The following is a 20,162-nucleotide window of genomic DNA, read 5'->3' as shown; positions in this document are numbered from 1 at the left end:
CTCCTGTTCCTGCAGCTGCTGCTGCTCCTGTCCCTGCAGGTGCTGGAGTGTTTTTCCTTTAGGAAACGGTGGATCAACACTTCACGTTCTTCAGTGCTTGGAAGAGCTGTATGGTGACAAGTGGACTTCTTTTCTTGTGCTGCTGATTCATTCTGGTAAATTCTGGCTTGCGTTTCACACTCAAGTTGTACTTTTTTCCCTCTACAAATAATATGATGACAGAGTCCAAGTTCTGAAACACATTTCCCTCTGAAAAGTAATTCCAACTGTATCTGATCTGGCCACTTTAATTTAGATTGATACTTAGGAGATTTTACTGTCACTTTAGCATTTCTTCTGGGCACTCAAGTTGTTTGATCAAACAGTGACGAAAGAATCATCATTCAGAGTCTCTGAATTTAGCTTCTGCCTTGAAATACCCATTTGAGTAGTGGGGGTGCCCATTTTTATTTTCAGTGAAAAGCAGGTGTCACTTCAGTTACAGACAAGTGGTTCTGAAGCAAAGTAAAGGAACCACAGTTTTAACATAAGCTATTTAAGGTGTGCTAAACTGGATGTGAGGTCAGATCTGCTTTGAGAGGTGTTTGAAGAAGAATGATTGGTGGTTTCTTTACATCTGTCATTTTTTGAGGACAGCTGAGCCTGTGACCTCGCTGGGGGTGGGGGAGTTGTTGTCTGTGTAAAATAGCTAGATTGGGTTAGGTTTTGCTTACTTACAGGTGGTGTCTCTGTATAATTAAAAGTGTCTTTTCCTCCCAGGGGGTCACAGTCAACGTTTACCCAATGCAAGTGCCCTGGGAAAGATCTTCACAGCTCTGCCCTTTGGTGATCCCATTTTCCAGATGCTGGAGCTGAAGCTGGCCATGTACATCGATTTCCCCAAGCACATGAAGCCCGGGATCCTCCTGACCTGTTCGGATGACATAGAGCTCTACAGCACTGGGGATGCAGAGACCATCTCCTTTGACAGGCCTGGGTTCACTGCCTTGGCCCACCCGTCGGATCTGGCAGTCGGCACCACTCACGGAGTGTTTGTTTTAGACCCGTCCAGTTTCTCAGGAAGGGGAGAGGTTGAGTACACGTCCTGCCATCGCTTCCTGCACAAGCCTGACGTGGAGACCATGCGCCAGCACGGGGCAGTGTGCTCGAGAGGGGCCTGTCCTCAGCTGGGCTCCTCTGCACGCCCAGCTGACCCGCAGGCGGGCTCCGAGTGCGTGTACACAGACAGCATCTTCTACATGGACCACAGCATTGCCAAACAGTTGCTGGCGTTTTATAAGGAGGTGGGCACTCTTTGCTGTGAAATAGATGCCTATGGTGACTTCCTGCAGGCCCTGGGCCCTGGAGCCACTGCAGGTGACACAGAAGGTGCAAGTGATGTGACAAAGGAGGGGTCGTGGTTGGCAGAGGTTCGGCAGAAGCTGCGCTCTCTGCTGAGAGGGACTGCCCTGAATGTCATTGTCCTGAACAACTCCAAGTTCTATCACCTTGGAACTACCCAGGAGTACTTGTTTCATCTTACAGCCGACAGCAAACTGAAATTTGAGCTCGGCTTGCTGCCTGTGGCTTTTAGCATCACTCCTGGCAAAGCTGAGACCCTGGATCCATCAGCCAGTGTCATCCAAAGCATCCTGGAGCCTGGGTGTTCTGTGGGACCTGGGTCTGTCATTGAGTGCTCCAGGATTGGGCCTGAAGTCTCCGTGGGGAAGAACAGCATCATCAGTGGATCGTACATAGACCTGAAAGTGGACATACCTTCTAACTGTTTCCTCAGTTCATTGAGCATAAAAATTAACGATCAATTAGAGTATGTAAGTATGGTGTTTAGTGTAGAAGATGACTTGAAAAAGACTGTGAAGTTGCTGTCAGAGGTACCTTCACTCCAGTTTTTTGGAGTCAGCTTACTAGACTGCTTGGACCTCTGGGGTGTAAAGGTCTCAGAGCAGCTCTTCTCCAGCAAGGACTCACGCTGGGGGCTGTGGACAGCCAGGATTTTCCCTGTTTGTTCTTCTTTAGGTGAATCGGTTAGAATGGCCTTACAAATGCTGAGCTCTGTGCAGCACATGTCAGCCTTTAACTTGAATGGCTTCAGGCTCTTGTCTGTGGAGGAAGTGCTCTCCTACAAAGATGTAGAAGACATGTTGAAGTTTAGGAGGCAAATTTATGACGAAATCTGTCTACAAAGACAAAAAGAGAAGTGTGATTTGTAGAAGGAGCAGTACCTGAACACATTTCCTGGTTTTATTTGTGATCATTAATTACTTCCCAGCTTGTAAAAATGGCAAGAAAAAAAAGTAGACAGATCCTTTCTCTGATTTAATTGAGGTAGAAATAATGAAATTCCATTAACTTAGTTGTTGTAGCATAACATTAATAATGTAGCAAATGCAGATGAACCATTCTTTTGATGAAAAAAGTAATGAAATATTTAAGATCTCTGACAACACTAATTGGAGACTTTTCTTGGGGTGCAGATTATGATGTTTTGTAGTCTTACTAAGACTGTAACACAGGAAAAGTTGTTAGAAATCTGACTGAAAACTGCTTTTAAAGTTTCTCGGAGTAGAACATCAACTCCAGCAACATGGAATGATACAGCAATGTCTTATATTTCTTTTCATGCTGCCTTTTTACAGTGGTGTTTCAAATAGGTTGAGATAAATTTAATAAAAGTACTTTTAAAATAAAAAGATCTTGTCTGTCTCAAGTATGAATAATTTTCTTTCTACTTTTTTTTTGTACTTTTTTATACGTTTTCTTGTTTTTCATCAGAGGAGAAAGATTTGCACGAGAGATAATTCTTTCCCTTGTGACTGATAATATTGGGGTCAAAATGTGGCATTCAGACAGTGAATTTTTTTCCTACTGTTAGTCATTTGGAAGCTGGTAGTTTGATTGGGCAGCTGCCAACTTCTTGTTATCCATAGATTACTGATTTGTGCCACATGAAAACTTAGATTTCATTGAATCCCAGACTGGTTTGGGTTGGAAGTGACCTTAAAGGTCACCTAGATGCAACCCCCTGCACGGGCAGGGACACCTCCCACCAGCCCAGGCTGCTCCAAGCCCCATCCAACCTGCCCTTCAACACTGCCAGGAATGGGGCAGCCACAGCTTCCCTGGGCAACCTGGGCCAGGCTCTCACCACCCTCGTGCTAGAGAACTTCGTCCTAATATCTAATTAATAATTTCATATTTCTCTAAACTGAACTGGCAGAGTCCTTGGAGTGCTGCTTAATGCTCATGCAGACCAGTGGAGTAAGCAACAACAGAGATGAACTGTTTTGGTGCACAGCTTCAGAGAAACACACAACGTCTGTTCTCTCTTCCCTTCTCCACCCTTCACTAATGAAGTGTCCCTTTTGTTTCCAGTTCAGGTGCCAAAGCTCCAAGCAGATACTTGGCTTTTTATACTTCCTGTTCTGGCCTGATCAAAAAGCCTTTCTCATGTGTACAACTTCAGGTGTACTTTCCTCTGTGTCCTCTGTCCCCTGTTTTAACACCATGGGAGGTGCCCTGCCAGCTCATGGCAGTGCTGCCCCTCTCCTGCTGGCCCCCCAGCTGCTGTGCAGGGAGGGCTGGGGACCCCACCCCTCCTGCCACCCCTGTGCTGCCCCCAGCCCCACACGCCCCCTGTGCTGCAGCACTGCCACGTTCTGATGCCTCAAGTCATTTGTTTTCCTTCTATAACGACTGCATTTTTATCTTTTCTACTTCATGCTGTCCTTAAGAATGTGCTGTGTGTTCCATCAATGTAACTGGACTGCAAACACATCTTCTCCTGCATTTACCTATGGGTGTTCATGTGTTGTTTAATGTTGCACCACAGCAGTGTTTATCCTAGGTTTCCCTAATGGCATATTTTTTATACCACCTACAAGACAGTAGTGTGGTATCTCATGAATCTCACCCGGGCTGGTTTAACCTTCAACAAGTTTCTTCCTCACTGATAAAGAAATATTTCCAGAGACTGTTCTTCCTGAGGATCATTTCTGAGTAAGAAGGAATACAAAGGAGCTGGACATGGAGGCTGGGAAATGCTGAGGTTGACTTCAAAGAGGTAAGTAGAATTTCTGAGCCAATAAAGGTTTTTAAAGTCATGATAAATTAATAGTTTAACAATGGAAACAGCAATAAATTTGAGAACATTAAGGTCAGGGATGTGTAAAGTTGCAAAGTAAAAATATTCATAGAACATGGAGCATGAAATTGTGGTTTGTGCACCATCCAGTTTGCATAATGTGTTCATTTACTGGCAGCATATGCAAAATGTTTGGGGAAAAACAACTGTTTGACATAGACTTTGCATCTTCCATTGGAGATCAAACTTCTGTTCTGCAAAGACTTCCCTGATGATTGTTTTAGTGCTGGACAAGCTTTCTGGACTTCAGAAACAGCAAGTGAAGTTGAGAAGAAGCAAGTGAAGTTGCAAGAGCAAGTGAAGTTGCATTCTTTGACGTGATGATTCACTTTAAGGGTTACAGTTGCATTTGTTCTACATTCCCTAAGTGCCAAGTATTGATTTAGTTACTGAAACCACCTGGGTATAAACAGGAAATGGATTGGCTTTTGAGATGTCAGTAATGGGGAAAAAGGAGGAGGAGGAGCACCCTGAGTGCAGGGTGTTTGGAGGCTGCTGGGGCAGCCCAGGAGGTGCTGTGCTGGGGCAGCAGTTCTGGCCCAGCTCAGCCCGGGTGGGGGGGCTGGAGGTCCCGACCCCCTGCAGCTGCAGGTCTCTGGGAAGTGCTCCCAGGACTGTCCTCAGCACAGCACACTTTCCTTCCACACTGAATATTTTTGTCTCAAACTTTAGAAAGTGGGTTTTGGTTGATATTAGACACAGGTAATGTCAGCAAGCTTAATGAGCTTACACCACAGGCATTGAAATTATCTGGATTTGCAATATTTTATGTTTAAAGTACGATCAAGTTTAATGCAGTATTGTATGAAAAACATTAACAATTGCATTTCATTTAATACACACCTCTCTTAATTGTTTTCCCATATGTTTTTATGGCATATAGGGTTATGTTTGTTCATGTTCACACATTCTGTAAATTCTGTTTTGGACTCCACACTTAGAAAGAAACACTTTTAGATGTTTATGTGCTTTCACTAATTTCCATTGAGCCACAGGAAGCACATGTTTGTCCATTAAATTGCTAATGCATCCATAATCCTTTGTGGTCTTTCTCACTATCAATAAAATTATCATTGTAAAGTAGGAGATTAGAAAGTTTATGGAAATATTCAGAGAAAATGGCCCGTGCTGCAGAGGGTGTAACTGCCTGAAAATTGATAATGGGTTTGGCAATCCAGGCATCCATCTGGCAAGGGCTGGTGGAATTTAAAAATTAAACCACACATCCATTGCACTTTGATGAATTTTGTTGGAAGGACTTGGTAGACATTAGGCATGTTTTCCTGCAGGCTTTTTTTGAGCTTTAAGTGCTGAAATGTGGGGTTTCTCTGTCCAGCTATAGAAAGTAGCTAGTTTTGTTGATTTTTCCTTTGTCAGCTTCAGAATAAAATCTGAATCCATTCCCTATTTGATTGAGGTCACTAGGAGTTTTGCTTTTGATTTCAGCAGGTTTTGCCCAAGTCAAGCATGTTGATGGAGTAAAGGCTTCTGGAGTCCCCAGGGACGTGGGTGTCTGAAGTGCAGAAGAGCTGCAGGGCTCTGGTGGTGGATCCTGCCAGCAGTTACAGCCCCTGCAGGACCCTCCCCACCTGCTGTGTGGCCTCTGGAGCTCTGCTGGGAGCTGTGGGCACAGCAAGCACTGGAGCTGCAGTTCCCAAGCTTCAACTGGCCCTCCTTTTCCACAGGCTGCTGTTAAGGTAAATGACAACAAGTTTCTCGTGCCACCAAGTGGGATAAACTGGCCCCAAGGAAGTTGTGAGACTTGTGCAAGGCTACATGGTAAAGCTTAAAAGCAGGAGAGTAGTAATGATGGGGTTGCTGGTTTGTAGCATCAGATTCTGAAGACAAGACCATCAAGACATCTTGACCTGGTGTTTTCCTCTAGTCTGAGTAATCAAGAATGAAATGCTGAAATGCCAGTCAGGTAGGACCTCCTAAGAACACGAGGCAGCTACTGAAATCTGGAGTTTGATTTGGTTAAGGCTTGTTGAGTTTCCTAGGTGGGTGCAGTTTTTGTATGAGCCTCTAGATTGTTGGCTGGTTCCATCCATCCTGAAATGCAGCTCAGGCTGGTACAGTCTCAAATAAAGCCAAGATGAGTGTTTAATGATTTTATTCATGTCAGCTTTCTTTATTTAATTAGTTTTGCTGTGTAGTGCAATAATAGGGCTCATAATGAACATCATCTTAATGATTTCCCTGAATGCTTGGAGAGCATGCTATAATGAGCAGAGATGTAGCCATACTGTATATATTACACCAGGAAACTTGAGAGGAGAGGATTATTTCTGTAACCTTTTAGGCAGGAAATTGAAAGCTGAGAAATTGGACACTTAAAAAAGAACACCAGGGAAGGCAGCTGAAAGAAAAATGAGCAGCTGAAAGATACCTGTGCCAGAGGGATTTGGGGAATGGGTGAAAGAAAGTGAGCTTCAGCAATCATTTGGATCCATGTAGAAATGTGCTTGACTTGGACAGGGAGTTTGTCTGTACTGGAGCTCAGCAGTTCCAGCCTCTTCTCCTTCCTAAATCTCTGATGCAACAGCTTCATTTTCTCCTCTCTGCACACGTGAGAGACTAATCCCTGTGCAAATGCCACTGTAGAATTGTGAGAGCAAAAATAGCAATGCTCTTCTTCTGTACACTTCTTTAAGCCACTGCCATTGTAAACACCTGTTTCATGGCATGGGCTACAGAGTTCCTTGGACTCTATTTTCATAAAGGTGCATTTTATTTTAACACTGTTTCCATGTTCTGTGACATAGCTGAATGTCACCAGAATGACACTGAATTGCATAGGAGGAACTTACAGCCTCTTGAACTAAGTGATGGATATGGCTATGTTCTAATTAATTTGAAATAATGATCATTTCAAAAGACTTAATCCTGTCAAGACTCCTGATGAAGGGTGCTTAAAAGAAGAAATGGGAAAATAATTTGTGACGTTTCTCGTGTAAGACTGGACAACAGCTGCACATCCCAAACATAAAACTGCAGTAAAACTTCTAGAAAATTAATCAAATAAATTGGTACAGCTCAGTATTCTGTAAATAGTACATCTGAAGACTGCACCCATTGAAAAATGTTGCTCTTGACATTTTAGTGCTGTTTGTGTAGATGTTGATTAGAACTGGCCTAACCCAGCAGCCAGTGCAGCCAGCCCTTTCTTCTCTTTGCAAACTGGCTGCAAACAGGCTCTGCAATTATTATTAACTGTTGTCTTTTTTTCTCCCCTAGTTTCAATTACTCTGCAACTGCTTCACGTGGCCTGTGTGAGTCACCTCCCCTCAGCCCACTTCTGCTGGAAGCTCCTGCTTCTTCAAGTGATGTTCCACTAATCTTGGAGCCACCCTTGGAGCTGCTGGATCCCACCTCCTGTGACAGACACAGTGGGGGAGCCTCACCCCTCCTGCTGTCCCCCTGCCAACCTCCCCACTCTGCACTTCTCCCCCTGTCCCCCTGCCCACTTCACCAGACCCACATTCCAGAGCAGCTCCTACAAGCTGCTAAGAAGAAAAAGGCTGATCAGTCGTATTTGGCAGTCAAAGGTAAAAACGCTGCTGTGATGAGCACTGTCCTGCCTGAGGGACCAGCAGGGCTCAGAAGGCTCCCCTGCCAGGCCAGGTGCTCCAGTGCTGAGCTGCTGAGGGCAGCTGTGCTGGGGAGGGGGTGTCCTGGCTGCCTCGGAGCCCCCCAGTGCTGGCAGAGGTGGCCCAAGCTCTTGTGCCAGGGCTGCAGCTCAGAGGCTGAAGGCTCTGAAACCAAGAGCACCCAGCTAAGGGAGCAGCAGGAGAGGAGATCCCTGCCTCGCTGCTGCATTCCTAGATTTCCAGTTGCTTGGCAACTAGATGTGGGGGATCAGTCACCAAAAAAGTCTGGGGCTTTTTTTGCAAATATTTGGTTGAATATCACGGGGTGCATGGTCAAAGCAGTCCATGGTCTTCTGAAGCACAGCCTTGGCTTAGGGGTAAGTCCATGCAAAGGAAGGGGTGAGCTCAGGCTGTGTCAGAGCTGCCCCAGGAGGGCAAGCCTGGCTGGGGGGGGATGCAGGAGGAGTGTGTGCATGTGCAGTGTGACATGTGTAGATCTTCTTGCCTGAAATCCCTCACTGTGAGGAGACTGAGGAGTTACACACAGAGCACCTGCCAAGGCCAATCAGCACACTGTAAATATGTAAGTAGATATATACAAATGTATACATACCTATTTGTGTCTATATATACACATGTATGTATACCAAATACTTCCTTAAAAAACAAACAATAAAAGGAGGAAAAGAGACACATTCAGAAAGCAGCACAAATCCCAAGTTGTCTGGGACAATACCTGTAAAGTTATTCCTGAAAACAGGGAGATGGATACAAAAAGGGTAGACAATAGATGAGCAGACGTGTTAACCAGATCATTGAGGAGATTCAGCCTGTGCAGGTGAAAAGCAATATTACCTTGCTGTTAACCAACCTGTCCCAGCTCCCCAGCACAGGCTCTTCCAGGAACACATCCGTGCACACAGCCTGGATTCATCTTGTGGTGGTTTGTTGGCAGGTAGGTGCACACACAGAGCCCAGTGTGCTCCCTTCCCCCTTCCAGCAAGCCAGGTCAGGGGGGTTTCACAGCTCCACTCTGACACTGGCTCCAGGATAACACACCTGCAAACAGGATAGGTCAGATTGGGCACAGGATTCAGTTACGTGTCTGTAGATCCTGGTATGTAGTTGTCTGGTGTGTGGTCTGCTTGGAACACGGACAAGGCAGCTTGTGTCCCCATCCATTGCTGGAGAAGTTCCTCTGGAGGGGCAGCAGGAGCAGCAGGACCCCAGGACCCTCCTCCCTGCCCTGCCAGTGGTGCCAGCTCAGCTCCCTGGGCCTGGGGAGGGGGAACCTCAGTGCTGGCTCCTCAGTGCTGGCTCCGTCTGTGCCCCCAGAGAGCAGAGAATGAAAGCTCTGGCCTCCTGGCAGCCAGCTCACGTCCTGGGCCAGCTCAGTGGCACTGCCTTGGCACAGCAACGTGCCCAAACATCACTCAGCTGCAGAGCCAGTGTCCTCTGGTGTGATGCAATTTGCGCTTCCCAAGTAAGAGACCCAGACACTCCTGAGCCACCCCTGCTGTGATGTCATGGGTGGAGGTCATGGCTGGCCTCTCCAAACTGGCTCCCCCAGCCCTCCCTGCAGACCCTGACAGTACCCTTGGTGTTCAACTTCTTCAGTTCCCTTTTGTCTACAAATCTGGCAGCAAGTGGCCCAATTACCTGCTTCCCACCACTGTTAGGTATTCAACAGATGAAAGCCAAAATTTCTGGTGAAACAGACAGCAGAGTTCCAAGCCAGCTGATGAGATACATTTATTATTCTTTTACAGTCAACAGCACAAGCCGTTTTGCTCCGTGTCATTGTTGCATGACATTCCATTTGGCACAGGGTTTATTTTTAGCCAGAGACTATCAGGAGTTTTTTTTCAGTAGGACTGTCACTGCCTTTGAACAAGGAATCATATTACTGCAAGAACTTTGCTGAAAACAAAGAAGATCTATTGGACAAATGGGAAATTATAAATCTAGACCAACCCAAACTTGCACTGGTAATTAATGTTGTTTTTTTAAATGCAATAATCCATACATCCATTTACCAGAAGCAAATGATATTTCAGGAAATAACTGATTGCTAATTCACTCCCGAGCTGAAGGGTAAGGTATTGTATTGTTCTTGGCTTACAAGAGCAGCTTGGCCCAAATGGCAGATGGTCTGTAGTGAACTAAATTTCTTTGGGCAATAATTGTGTAAGATCATACTAACTTAGAATATTATGTTGATTTAACTCATACTTGATTAGAAAACCTTTAAGTTTGCAACCGTTTGATGCTGCATGTCTATGCTAAGATTTAGGAGACAAGAGCTAACAAATGCAACCAAAGGTTTAGGTTTTGTCTTGTCCAGGCTACAAATATTTCTGATGAGGAATCACATCTATTAGTTGTCCATGAAATCAGTGTGTATCTGCCTGCAGGGGCTGCAGCAAGAGTGGTTGCACAGCTGTGACATTTTCAAGTTTCCTGCTTTCATAGAAGAATATATGAAAGAATGTACAGTTGGGTGTGCAAAAATGAAGTGCTTCAGAGCAATCTGATTTGAGTTCCTGGTTTTGAGATGGTTTGGAATGTTTTATGGATTGGGGTTTGTTTTGTTGTTAGATGAATGGAAGAAGAAGGTCAGTGAGTCTTATGCAATAATCATAGAGCGACTGGAAGATGACCTGCAAATCAAAGAAAAGGAGCTGCTGGAACTGAAGCATGTTTTTAGGTAAAATATTCTGGAATCCTGTTTGTTGTTTCCTTCAACTGAGTATTTGCTAAAACAATATTTTCAGTTCCAGGTGTTTCTTATGGAGGGAGTTTCTCACCTATGGAATGCATGTTCTGTAATGTCTATTTTTGGGAATCTGTCATTTCAGTTCTGGGCCAGGGTCCCACAGCACAGTACCAAAATTAGTGGCTGTTAATGATTTACACAAACACCTATATATTTTTGTAAATTAATTAGCTTTATTGGGATGTCTGATTTTGTTGTGTGCTTTTTCAGCTTTGCTACTCTGTTTCTTCAGATGGAAATATTGCTGAAGTAACAAATTTTAACTGCAAAAGCAGATTATCTTCTGAAAGAGGATTTCAATTTCATTATTGTAATCAATTTCTCAGGACAGCATGTGCTAACGACCAAGTAATTAGTAAGTTACTTACCTGTTTGTTATCTGAAAAGCTCCAATGCAGAAAACAGCCAGCTCATTGACTTGGAATAAGTTAGGAAAATGATCAGGTATTTACCTAATTTCAGACTTCAAAACCAGCTGAAAAAAATAGAGGATTTTAAGCAGAAATAAATCACAAGCTCATAAAGCCCAGCTGGTCATATAAATTATTAATCATGCTCACTTTCAGGCACCATAATTACCACTCTTTGAGCCTGAAATGTGAAAGGCAACAGTGGGTTTCCTGCCCCACTTCAGCTGTGACCCTGTAAAGTACTTTGGTACTTGCCTCTTTTTAAGCCTGTTTAGTAGTAAAACTAATTATCTCAACAAATTGGAGCCAGCATACTCTTTTATTTTAGATAAGCAAGGCAATGGAATACCTGGTGAAATTGCTTAATTCCTGCATTAGGCATAAGAACAAAGAAAGAATGAACACCAAGGTCAGCAGAGCTTTGGCAGCTCCATCAGTCCATGCTGCTGCCCCATGGAAGGCTCCTTGAGGCTCAGTAGGGAAAAAGCCCTGCCCTGCTCCCCAGAAGCAGTGGGAATTAGTGACAGTGCTTATATTGCATTAGAAAAGTTTTTTTGTTTGGTATTGTTTTGGTTTTGGTTTAGTCAGGCTTGAGGAATCAGCCAGTGATATCTGCCCCAAAAGCTGCCCCCACCCCTGGGTGAAGGGATCTGCCAGGTTTGGGGAGTATCTAAAAGGCAGATGTGGCCTGCATTAAAAAATCAGTCCTGGCTATATGAAAAACTTCTCTGCTGTGTCAGTGGCTATTTCTGGAAGCCTTCTCATCACTGAAGCACAAGAGGAATTTATGGGGTTTTTTTCTTCCACTGTTATAACAAAACCATTTATTAAAAAAAGGTTGAGACTGAGAAATCAGATTGTTGTTGGAAGCCAAGGCAAACAGGGTGATTTCCTGATGAACTGAAGTGAGTAGAAGTTGCAGTCCCTGCTCTGAAAGCTATGGAACACCAACAGGACAAAAGTGGCAAAGCTGGCAGGGGCAAGAAGGGGCAGCATCACCACCTGGCACCCAGGGGGGCTGCCCAGGCCACTGGGAATCTGCCATTTTTTTTCATTCCCAATATTGGCCTTTTAATCACAGTTTTTGATGTATAAAACTTTCCCTGCAATATTTTCCCACAAAGACATTAAAATTTTGCCAGTTCACAAGAACTCAAATCCTGTGAATGGGTATTGTTGAGTAAACAAGCTGGAGCTTTTATTATTATTATTATTATTATTATTAATTTTTTTTAATTTTTTTTTTTAAATTGGAGAAGAGGAAAAGTTAAATATATAGCTGAAATGGCCAAACCTTCACCACACCTTAAGTATGAGGAGTGTGAGTTTTTAATGTGATTCTAAAGGTGAGAACTGGAGCAGGAGACACGACTTGGGAGCATGATAACATCCTGTGAGTTTGAGACTTACAGAACCCCCCCATCCACAAAGCAGCCCCCTCCCCTGTGCCCCCAGGGGCACCCAACACACTCCAGCAAAGACCAGGCAGCTGGAAGGCCTGGTTTCCCAGGCCCTGGACGGATTTTCCCCTCAGCTGCCCTGGAGGAGAGGCCTGCAGAGCAGAGGAGCCTCGTGCCACTGTCGCTGATCACAGCACGTCAGGGAGGAGCTGTGCCCAGATCAAACGTACTGGGAGAATGGGATGGTGTTTTGACTGAGCACAGTGGCCTTTCTGAGAGTTTCCCAAAAACCTAGTTTTCATGAGGAAAAGAAAAAACAGAAGTAAAAATTTCTCACAAGGAAAAGTTTTAATTTCTATCTCTTTAATATTTAATTGCAATTTAATTTTTGTCGGAATCACTAAATTATTCACTTACCAGCACAGTGCCTGCTATGTCTGTATTTCACACTACCCTTTTCCTCTGTGGCTGGACATTCCTGGAGTGTTCCTGTGACCTCATTTGGGGAACACAAGTTTACCTGCTAAAGGGCTTTTTCTGGCTACTCTTTTACCTCAGCTTGTTTGCCTCTAGTTCCGTGCATGCCCTGCTCATCACTTTGGAATGCATACAGAGATTTTTAAAATGTTTATTATTGCATCAATAAAGAAACTGTGTGCATTATTTATATTTCTAATGAGTCTTCCCTCTTTTCTCTAATTTAGTTGAATTTAGATGTATATACTGTGACTGAATAGCAGTTGTTTGCTCAGCAAACAATGGATCTGGAGTCCTCCCTGGGTCTCAGTAAAGTATTTCTAGATTTACAGAGTGTAAAATGGCATCAATTTAGCCCTGTGTCTCAAAACAATATGTTGAGATTTCTCTTTTAATTTTTTTTCTAAATGAAAGAAACTGTGCTGAAAGGTGAAACCAGTAACCACATGTAAAACCTGTGTTTCCAGCTCTGATGAAGCCTTCTGCAAAGTCAACTTAAATTACCGCACAGAAAACGGCCTCTCTCTCCTCCATCTGTGCTGCATTTGTGGGGGTAGGTATTTGAAATATAATGTTCTTTAAATGTTTTGTTGACGTGGCTACTGATTTGTTCTGTCTCATAATTGTCAGGAAGATTTCTCTCTGTCTTGTCTGTTGACAGCTGGATAAGCATCTATAGGTGTTACTCTGTGACTCAGGGTGTTCTGCTCATTCAGAATCACTTGCTCTATTCATCAGTTAACAAATGGAGACTCACCACAGAGCACTGCCCTACATTTCTGGGCTCTGTACATGCTACAGACTCTAGCTAGGGAACTGGTTTTAGCCCTACTGTGCCACACACACAGCATCTATCTTTCTAGTATCATGAAAATACCTGTCTCTCATTTCTGAGTGATTAAAAGAAGAATAACTTGAATGCTTCAGTGAAAAATACCAGCTGATAGGATTTTTGCAGACAACAAATCAAGAGTACACAAGGAAAGAGTGCAAGATGTCTTCTGGGATGCCCATAAAAACTCGCTCATGGTGACATTTTCCACTCTGTTGCCATTGCTGCTCTGTCATCCTCAGATGAGCCATCAGTCCCTCTGCTGCTCTTAAATCAGGGTGCAAGGTCCCACCCACAGAGGAGATCAGCTGGGAGCACTGGAGTGATTGGTGGGGCTGGTGGTAAGAAAGCATAAGGTGTTAATTAATTATTAACAGGATGTGAGGACTTGAAGGAGAGAGAGAAGCTCCTGGATCAGTCCTCACTACTCAGCAGGCAGATATGTGTCCTGCAGCCACCACTGAGCACCAGAGAGGGAAGAGCAGGACTGCTGGCCCTGCTGACGTGCACGAGCATCCCTCAGCATGTCCCTGTGTAGAGAGGGACAGCAGGGCTTCCCTTCTGAGAGGACAAAACAGTTAAGTGTCTCAGAAACCAGAGGTTCCAGAGGCACCTGCTACTTTGCTGAGTGCTTAGCAGCACAGTCTGGGTGTTACAGGAGGAGATGCTTCTTTAGAAATCAACTGTTCTTAGCAACCCCTGGTTGGGATGTGACAAGCCAGTTCCTGGCCAGCCCTGCAGCTGCCCCAGGAGGGGCTGCCTCATCCCACCTGCAGGTTTCACAAAATGCATTTAGGACTTGCCTCAACTCAGCAGATTTCTCTTTGCTCTCAAACTCATTCAGAAATTCCTTACTTCATCTGTACTCTTTTATATATATATATATTTATTTTTTTTAAATGACTTTGTTTTTCACTTTTAACCCAAAGGAAACAAATCCCATGTCAGAACCCTCATGCTGAAAGGACTGCGCCCATCCAGACTAACAAGGAATGGATTTACAGCTCTGCACTTGGCAGCTTATCAGGTAAATTATTTGAAACAGAAAGTATGGGAAAAAATCAGAACTGATCCGTTTACTTGTCTGAATGGTCTGGTTGAGCTTTCTAGCTGCTACTTCTGGTGAAAATATAAATTTCACATTTACAGTGCATAGGAGAATGACCTGTAAAGAGCCTATGCCCAGAAAATCAGCTTGTGCTTTTGCAGTGTCATCCCTGAAGGGATGATACTGCCTTGGAAATATTGATTAAATCATGCAGCGCAAGTTAAGATACAGGAGTGTGCTTTTTATTATATTAGTTATTAATAGAAACAATCTCCAAGGATTTTGGTTTAGAGTTTCTCTTCTTTTTGCTTCTTCTTTGCTGTTCAGAAGTTTGAGTTCCACATTCAGCTGCAATATTATTTTTCTTCACTATTGTATTAATCTTCTAAGACTCAACAATAACAGTAGCAAGGAATAAAGTGGACAAAGACAGCATTTTTCCTAAAGAATTATGATTCTTATTTTGAGATGGAGCCTCTTAGAAATTTAATCCATGTGTAGACTTGACCCAAAGCACTTAGCTTTGTAGAGGGAACTCAGATCAAATTTAGGAGTTTATATTCCAGACTGTGATGTTCAACCCTGACATGTCCCACAGGTGCCTCTTTGCTCTGCAAAGCTCTCGTGGCAGATGCTGTTCTGATTTCCTGATAGAAGGTTAAGCAGGCTGGCACTTCCCAGGTGGTGTTCCTGGCTCTGCAGCTCCTCGGCTGAGCTCTGGCACCGGCACCGCCGCGCTGTGCTGTGCCCTCCTGTGCTCCCGGAGAGGCACCAGTGGGACAGGGGGTGGCCTGGACAGGGGGCTCCCTTGGGCTCCCTCCTGCAGCTGTTGGAGTCGTGTCCCAGAAATAAGGCTTGCCCTGTGTGTGGCTTTCAGGACAACGCTGAGCTGCTGACCGCGCTGCTGCACGGGGGAGCGGACATCCAGCAGGTGGGCTACGGAGCCCTCACAGCCCTGCACGTTGCCACCATGGCTGGGCACCCCCAGGTATGTCCCGACAGCCCTGCACCTTGCCACCATGGCTGGGCACCCCCAGGTATGTCCCGACAGCCCTGCACCTTGCCACCATGGCTGGGCACCACCAGGTACAGTTTTCTCTGGTACAAGAAGTGAGAGAAGGGAGTGTTAGCAGTAGCAGGCAATTTTGTTGTAGGTTAATGCCACTAAAAAACCCACCTAAAACTCAGAGATGGTTTAGTACAGCTAAATAGTATGTAATTTGGGGTACATTTTGGGAAATCCCCATTTGTGCATCCATCTACATGGAACAAACATGCCCAAAGGACATCGATCTGTTTGTACACCTCTTACCTTGATATTAAAAGGCTGTAGAGCCTTGACAATGAGTGGCACTGCTTTCTGAACATCAGAAGCATTAAGCAGTGGGTAGGTGGTGAAACAGACCCGCTCGTCCGTGTCAGGATTGCTGGGTGTGGAGCGAGGCTTCCAAACTGTCTCAGCCTGAAGAAGCACAGTCAGAGACTTTATTCCCTCTTCCAGGTGTCACAGGCTCTGCTTCAGAGCTCTGTGATTCTCACTTCAGAAAGAGACAGAGGTCCCCCGTTCAGAGCTATTTTATGCCTGGGATTAGTGCAGAGGAGCTGCTGTCAGGGGGAGCCTGGCGCGCGTCTCAAACACCCACGCCGAGACGGCTCCTTTGGGCTGGAGACTCATCACTGTGGGGAGCAGGGGAAGGAGGGGAGGGATGAGATTCCCTGGGTGCCTGTGATCAGGCCCTTCTCTTTCTGGACATTCTGTCAGTCAGGAGTCTGTTTTCTTATCATTTACCACCTCAGTTGAGTCATTCCACACATCATCTCGTTTCTGTCGCCCTGGCAACTGCTCACTCTGTGTCATTTATTTATTTTTTGAATCTCTTAAAGTGCTGGGTGTGCAAGATTACCCTGGTAATGAAGGGTTTAGGTCTGCAAACCTGCTCGTGGATTCAGGTACTTTTTATCTCCTTTGGGTCCATTAAGCAGGCAAAGACTTTGTCTTCTGCTTGAGTAGAAGTTATGCAGAGTGCTGGACCAGTCTATGGACAGGAACATCAGAATTCTTTCAGGGGACATAATCAGCAAGAAATGCAAGAAAAAATAACTAAGTGTAAAGAAGGAAATACAGGTGATACGAAAGGTTGCTGATTGGGTTGTGCACCTCTAGCTTCAAAGTGACTGCAAGTGTGAGGGTCTGGCTGGGTGAGCAGGACAAACGTGTGCAGTTCAGAGCAGAAAAGCAGAACCTCTGTATGAAGGGGCAAGGAAGGACACATCTAACAACTCCCAGGCTACAGCAGCCACTGCCTTATTGAGGAACTGATTGTTCTGGGAAAGAATTGTAATGGAGATATTAGCAAGAGACTTAACACTTTAATGATGTTTTTCACTTTTATGGAGAATATATTTAGTGTTTCCTCCGTGGGAAACACAAAGTCCTGTTCTCTGCCCTGGAGTTCCAAGCAATTTCCAAACTGTCTGGGCCTTGTCTTCACAAAATGCATTTAGGACTTGCCTCAACTCAGCAGATTTCTCTTTGCTCTCAAACTCATCCAGAAATTCCTTACTTCATCTGTACTCTTTTATATATATATATATATATATATTTTTTTTTTTTAAATGACTTTGTTTTTCACTTTTCACCCCAAAGGAAACAAATCCCATGTCAGAACCCTCATGCTGAAAGGACTGCGCCCATCCAGACTAACAAGGAATGGATTTACAGCTCTGCACTTGGCAGCTTATCAGGTAAATTATTTGAAACAGAAAGTATGGGAAAAAATCAGAACTGATCCGTTTACTTGTCTGAATGGTCTGGTTGAGCTTTCTAGCTGCTACTTCTGGTGAAAATATAAATTTCACATTTACAGTGCATAGGAGAATGACCTGTAAAGAGCCTATGCCCAGAAAATCAGCTTGTGCTTTTGCAGTGTCATCCCTGAAGGGATGATACTGCCTTGGAAATATTGATTAAATCATGCAGCGCAAGTTAAGATACAGGAGTGTGCTTTTTATTATATTAGTTATTAATAGAAACAATCTCCAAGGATTTTGGTTTAGAGTTTCTCTTCTTTTTGCTTCTTCTTTGCTGTTCAGAAGTTTGAGTTCCACATTCAGCTGCAATATTATTTTTCTTCACTATTGTATTAATCTTCTAAGACTCAACAATAACAGTAGCAAGGAATAAAGTGGACAAAGACAGCATTTTTCCTAAAGAATTATGATTCTTATTTTGAGATGGAGCCTCTTAGAAATTTAATCCATGTGTAGACTTGACCCAAAGCACTTAGCTTTGTAGAGGGAACTCAGATCAAATTTAGGAGTTTATATTCCAGACTGTGATGTTCAACCCTGACATGTCCCACAGGTGCCTCTTTGCTCTGCAAAGCTCTCGTGGCAGATGCTGTTCTGATTTCCTGATAGAAGGTTAAGCAGGCTGGCACTTCCCAGGTGGTGTTCCTGGCTCTGCAGCTCCTCGGCTAAGCTCTGGCACCGGCACCGCCGCGCTGTGCTGTGCCCTCCTGTGCTCCCGGAGAGGCACCAGTGGGACAGGGGGTGGCCTGGACAGGGGGCTCCCTTGGGCTCCCTCCTGCAGCTGTTGGAGTCGTGTCCCAGAAATAAGGCTTGCCCTGTGTGTGGCTTTCAGGACAACGCTGAGCTGCTGACCGCGCTGCTGCACGGGGGAGCGGACATCCAGCAGGTGGGCTACGGAGCCCTCACAGCCCTGCACGTTGCCACCATGGCTGGGCACCCCCAGGTATGTCCCGACAGCCCTGCACCTTGCCACCATGGCTGGGCACCACCAGGTACAGTTTTCTCTGGTACAAGAAGTGAGAGAAGGGAGTGTTAGCAGTAGCAGGCAATTTTGTTGTAGGTTAATGCCACTAAAAAACCCACCTAAAACTCAGAGATGGTTTAGTACAGCTAAATAGTATGTAATTTGGGGTACATTTTGGGAAATCCCCATTTGTGCATCCATCTACATGGAACAAACATGCCCAAAGGACATCGATCTGTTTGTACACCTCTTACCTTGATATTAAAAGGCTGTAGAGCCTTGACAATGAGTGGCACTGCTTTCTGAACATCAGAAGCATTAAGCAGTGGGTAGGTGGTGAAACAGACCCGCTCGTCCGTGTCAGGATTGCTGGGTGTGGAGCGAGGCTTCCAAACTGTCTCAGCCTGAAGAAGCACAGTCAGAGACTTTATTCCCTCTTCCAGGTGTCACAGGCTCTGCTTCAGAGCTCTGTGATTCTCACTTCAGAAAGAGACAGAGGTCCCCCGTTCAGAGCTATTTTATGCCTGGGATTAGTGCAGAGGAGCTGCTGTCAGGGGGAGCCTGGCGCGCGTCTCAAACACCCACGCCGAGACGGCTCCTTTGGGCTGGAGACTCATCACTGTGGGGAGCAGGGGAAGGAGGGGAGGGATGAGATTCCCTGGGTGCCTGTGATCAGGCCCTTCTCTTTCTGGACATTCTGTCAGTCAGGAGTCTGTTTTCTTATCATTTACCACCTCAGTTGAGTCATTCCACACATCATCTCGTTTCTGTCGCCCTGGCAACTGCTCACTCTGTGTCATTTATTTATTTTTTGAATCTCTTAAAGTGCTGGGTGTGCAAGATTACCCTGGTAATGAAGGGTTTAGGTCTGCAAACCTGCTCGTGGATTCAGGTACTTTTTATCTCCTTTGGGTCCATTAAGCAGGCAAAGACTTTGTCTTCTGCTTGAGTAGAAGTTATGCAGTGCTGGACCAGTCTATGGACAGGAACATCAGAATTCTTTCAGGGGACATAATCAGCAAGAAATGCAAGAAAAAATAACTAAGTGTAAAGAAGGAAATACAGGTGATACGAAAGGTTGCTGATTGGGTTGTGCATCTCTAGCTTCAAAGTGACTGCAAGTGTGAGGGTCTGGCTGGGTGAGCAGGACAAACGTGTGCAGTTCAGAGCAGAAAAGCAGAACCTCTGTATGAAGGGGCAAGGAAGGACACGTCTAACAACTCCCAGGCTACAGCAGCCACTGCCTTATTGAGGAACTGATTGTTCTGGGAAAGAATTGTAATGGAGATATTAGCAAGAGACTTAACACTTTAATGATGTTTTTCACTTTTATGGAGAATATATTTAGTGTTTCCTCCGTGGGAAACACAAAGTCCTGTTCTCTGCCCTGGAGTTCCAAGCAATTTCCAAACTGTCTGGGCCTTGTCCTGCAAGTGCCAAAGGAAGGCCAGCTGGTTGTCTCACCTCTTCAGCTCCTGCTGAGGTTATGAAAAATAAGGGTTCTCAGAAGCCAACAAGGATAAAACCATTAACTTGATAAGAAATAACTTATTGTGAGGGGTTTTGAAAAGCCCCTTATTTCTTCCCTGGGAATGATCAGATCTTTATCAGAAGCATCCTCCATAAGTGCAATGGGACTCTCTGTAACTCGTTTCATTCATCTGCTGGTTTGGGGACTGAAGATTTATGGAGCCAGTGCAGGCTTTTTCTTTC

At 44.8% G+C, this 20,162-nt stretch overlaps 1 protein-coding gene across 1 annotated transcript in view; it reads left to right on the top strand.

Annotated features, from left to right (window-relative positions):
• LOC104386047 (serine/threonine-protein kinase TNNI3K-like) overlaps window positions 1-20,162 on the top strand; it is a 74,537-nt gene that overhangs the window by 9,571 nt on the left and 44,804 nt on the right. The window contains exons 2-6 of the mRNA XM_009994580.1: window positions 63-155; window positions 10,330-10,438; window positions 13,262-13,347; window positions 14,556-14,653; window positions 15,552-15,662. Of these exons, the coding sequence (XP_009992882.1) occupies window positions 63-155; window positions 10,330-10,438; window positions 13,262-13,347; window positions 14,556-14,653; window positions 15,552-15,662 (497 nt within the window). The remainder of the gene's footprint in view (window positions 1-62; window positions 156-10,329; window positions 10,439-13,261; window positions 13,348-14,555; window positions 14,654-15,551; window positions 15,663-20,162) is intronic.

The sequence above is a fragment of the Chaetura pelagica genome, unplaced genomic scaffold, assembly GCF_000747805.2.
Source record: "Chaetura pelagica isolate M959 unplaced genomic scaffold, ChaPel_1.0 scaffold243, whole genome shotgun sequence".
Taxonomy (NCBI): domain Eukaryota; kingdom Metazoa; phylum Chordata; class Aves; order Apodiformes; family Apodidae; genus Chaetura; species Chaetura pelagica.
The sequence above is the reverse complement of the archived record's forward strand: the minus strand, read 5'-3'. Positions and strand labels throughout refer to the sequence as shown.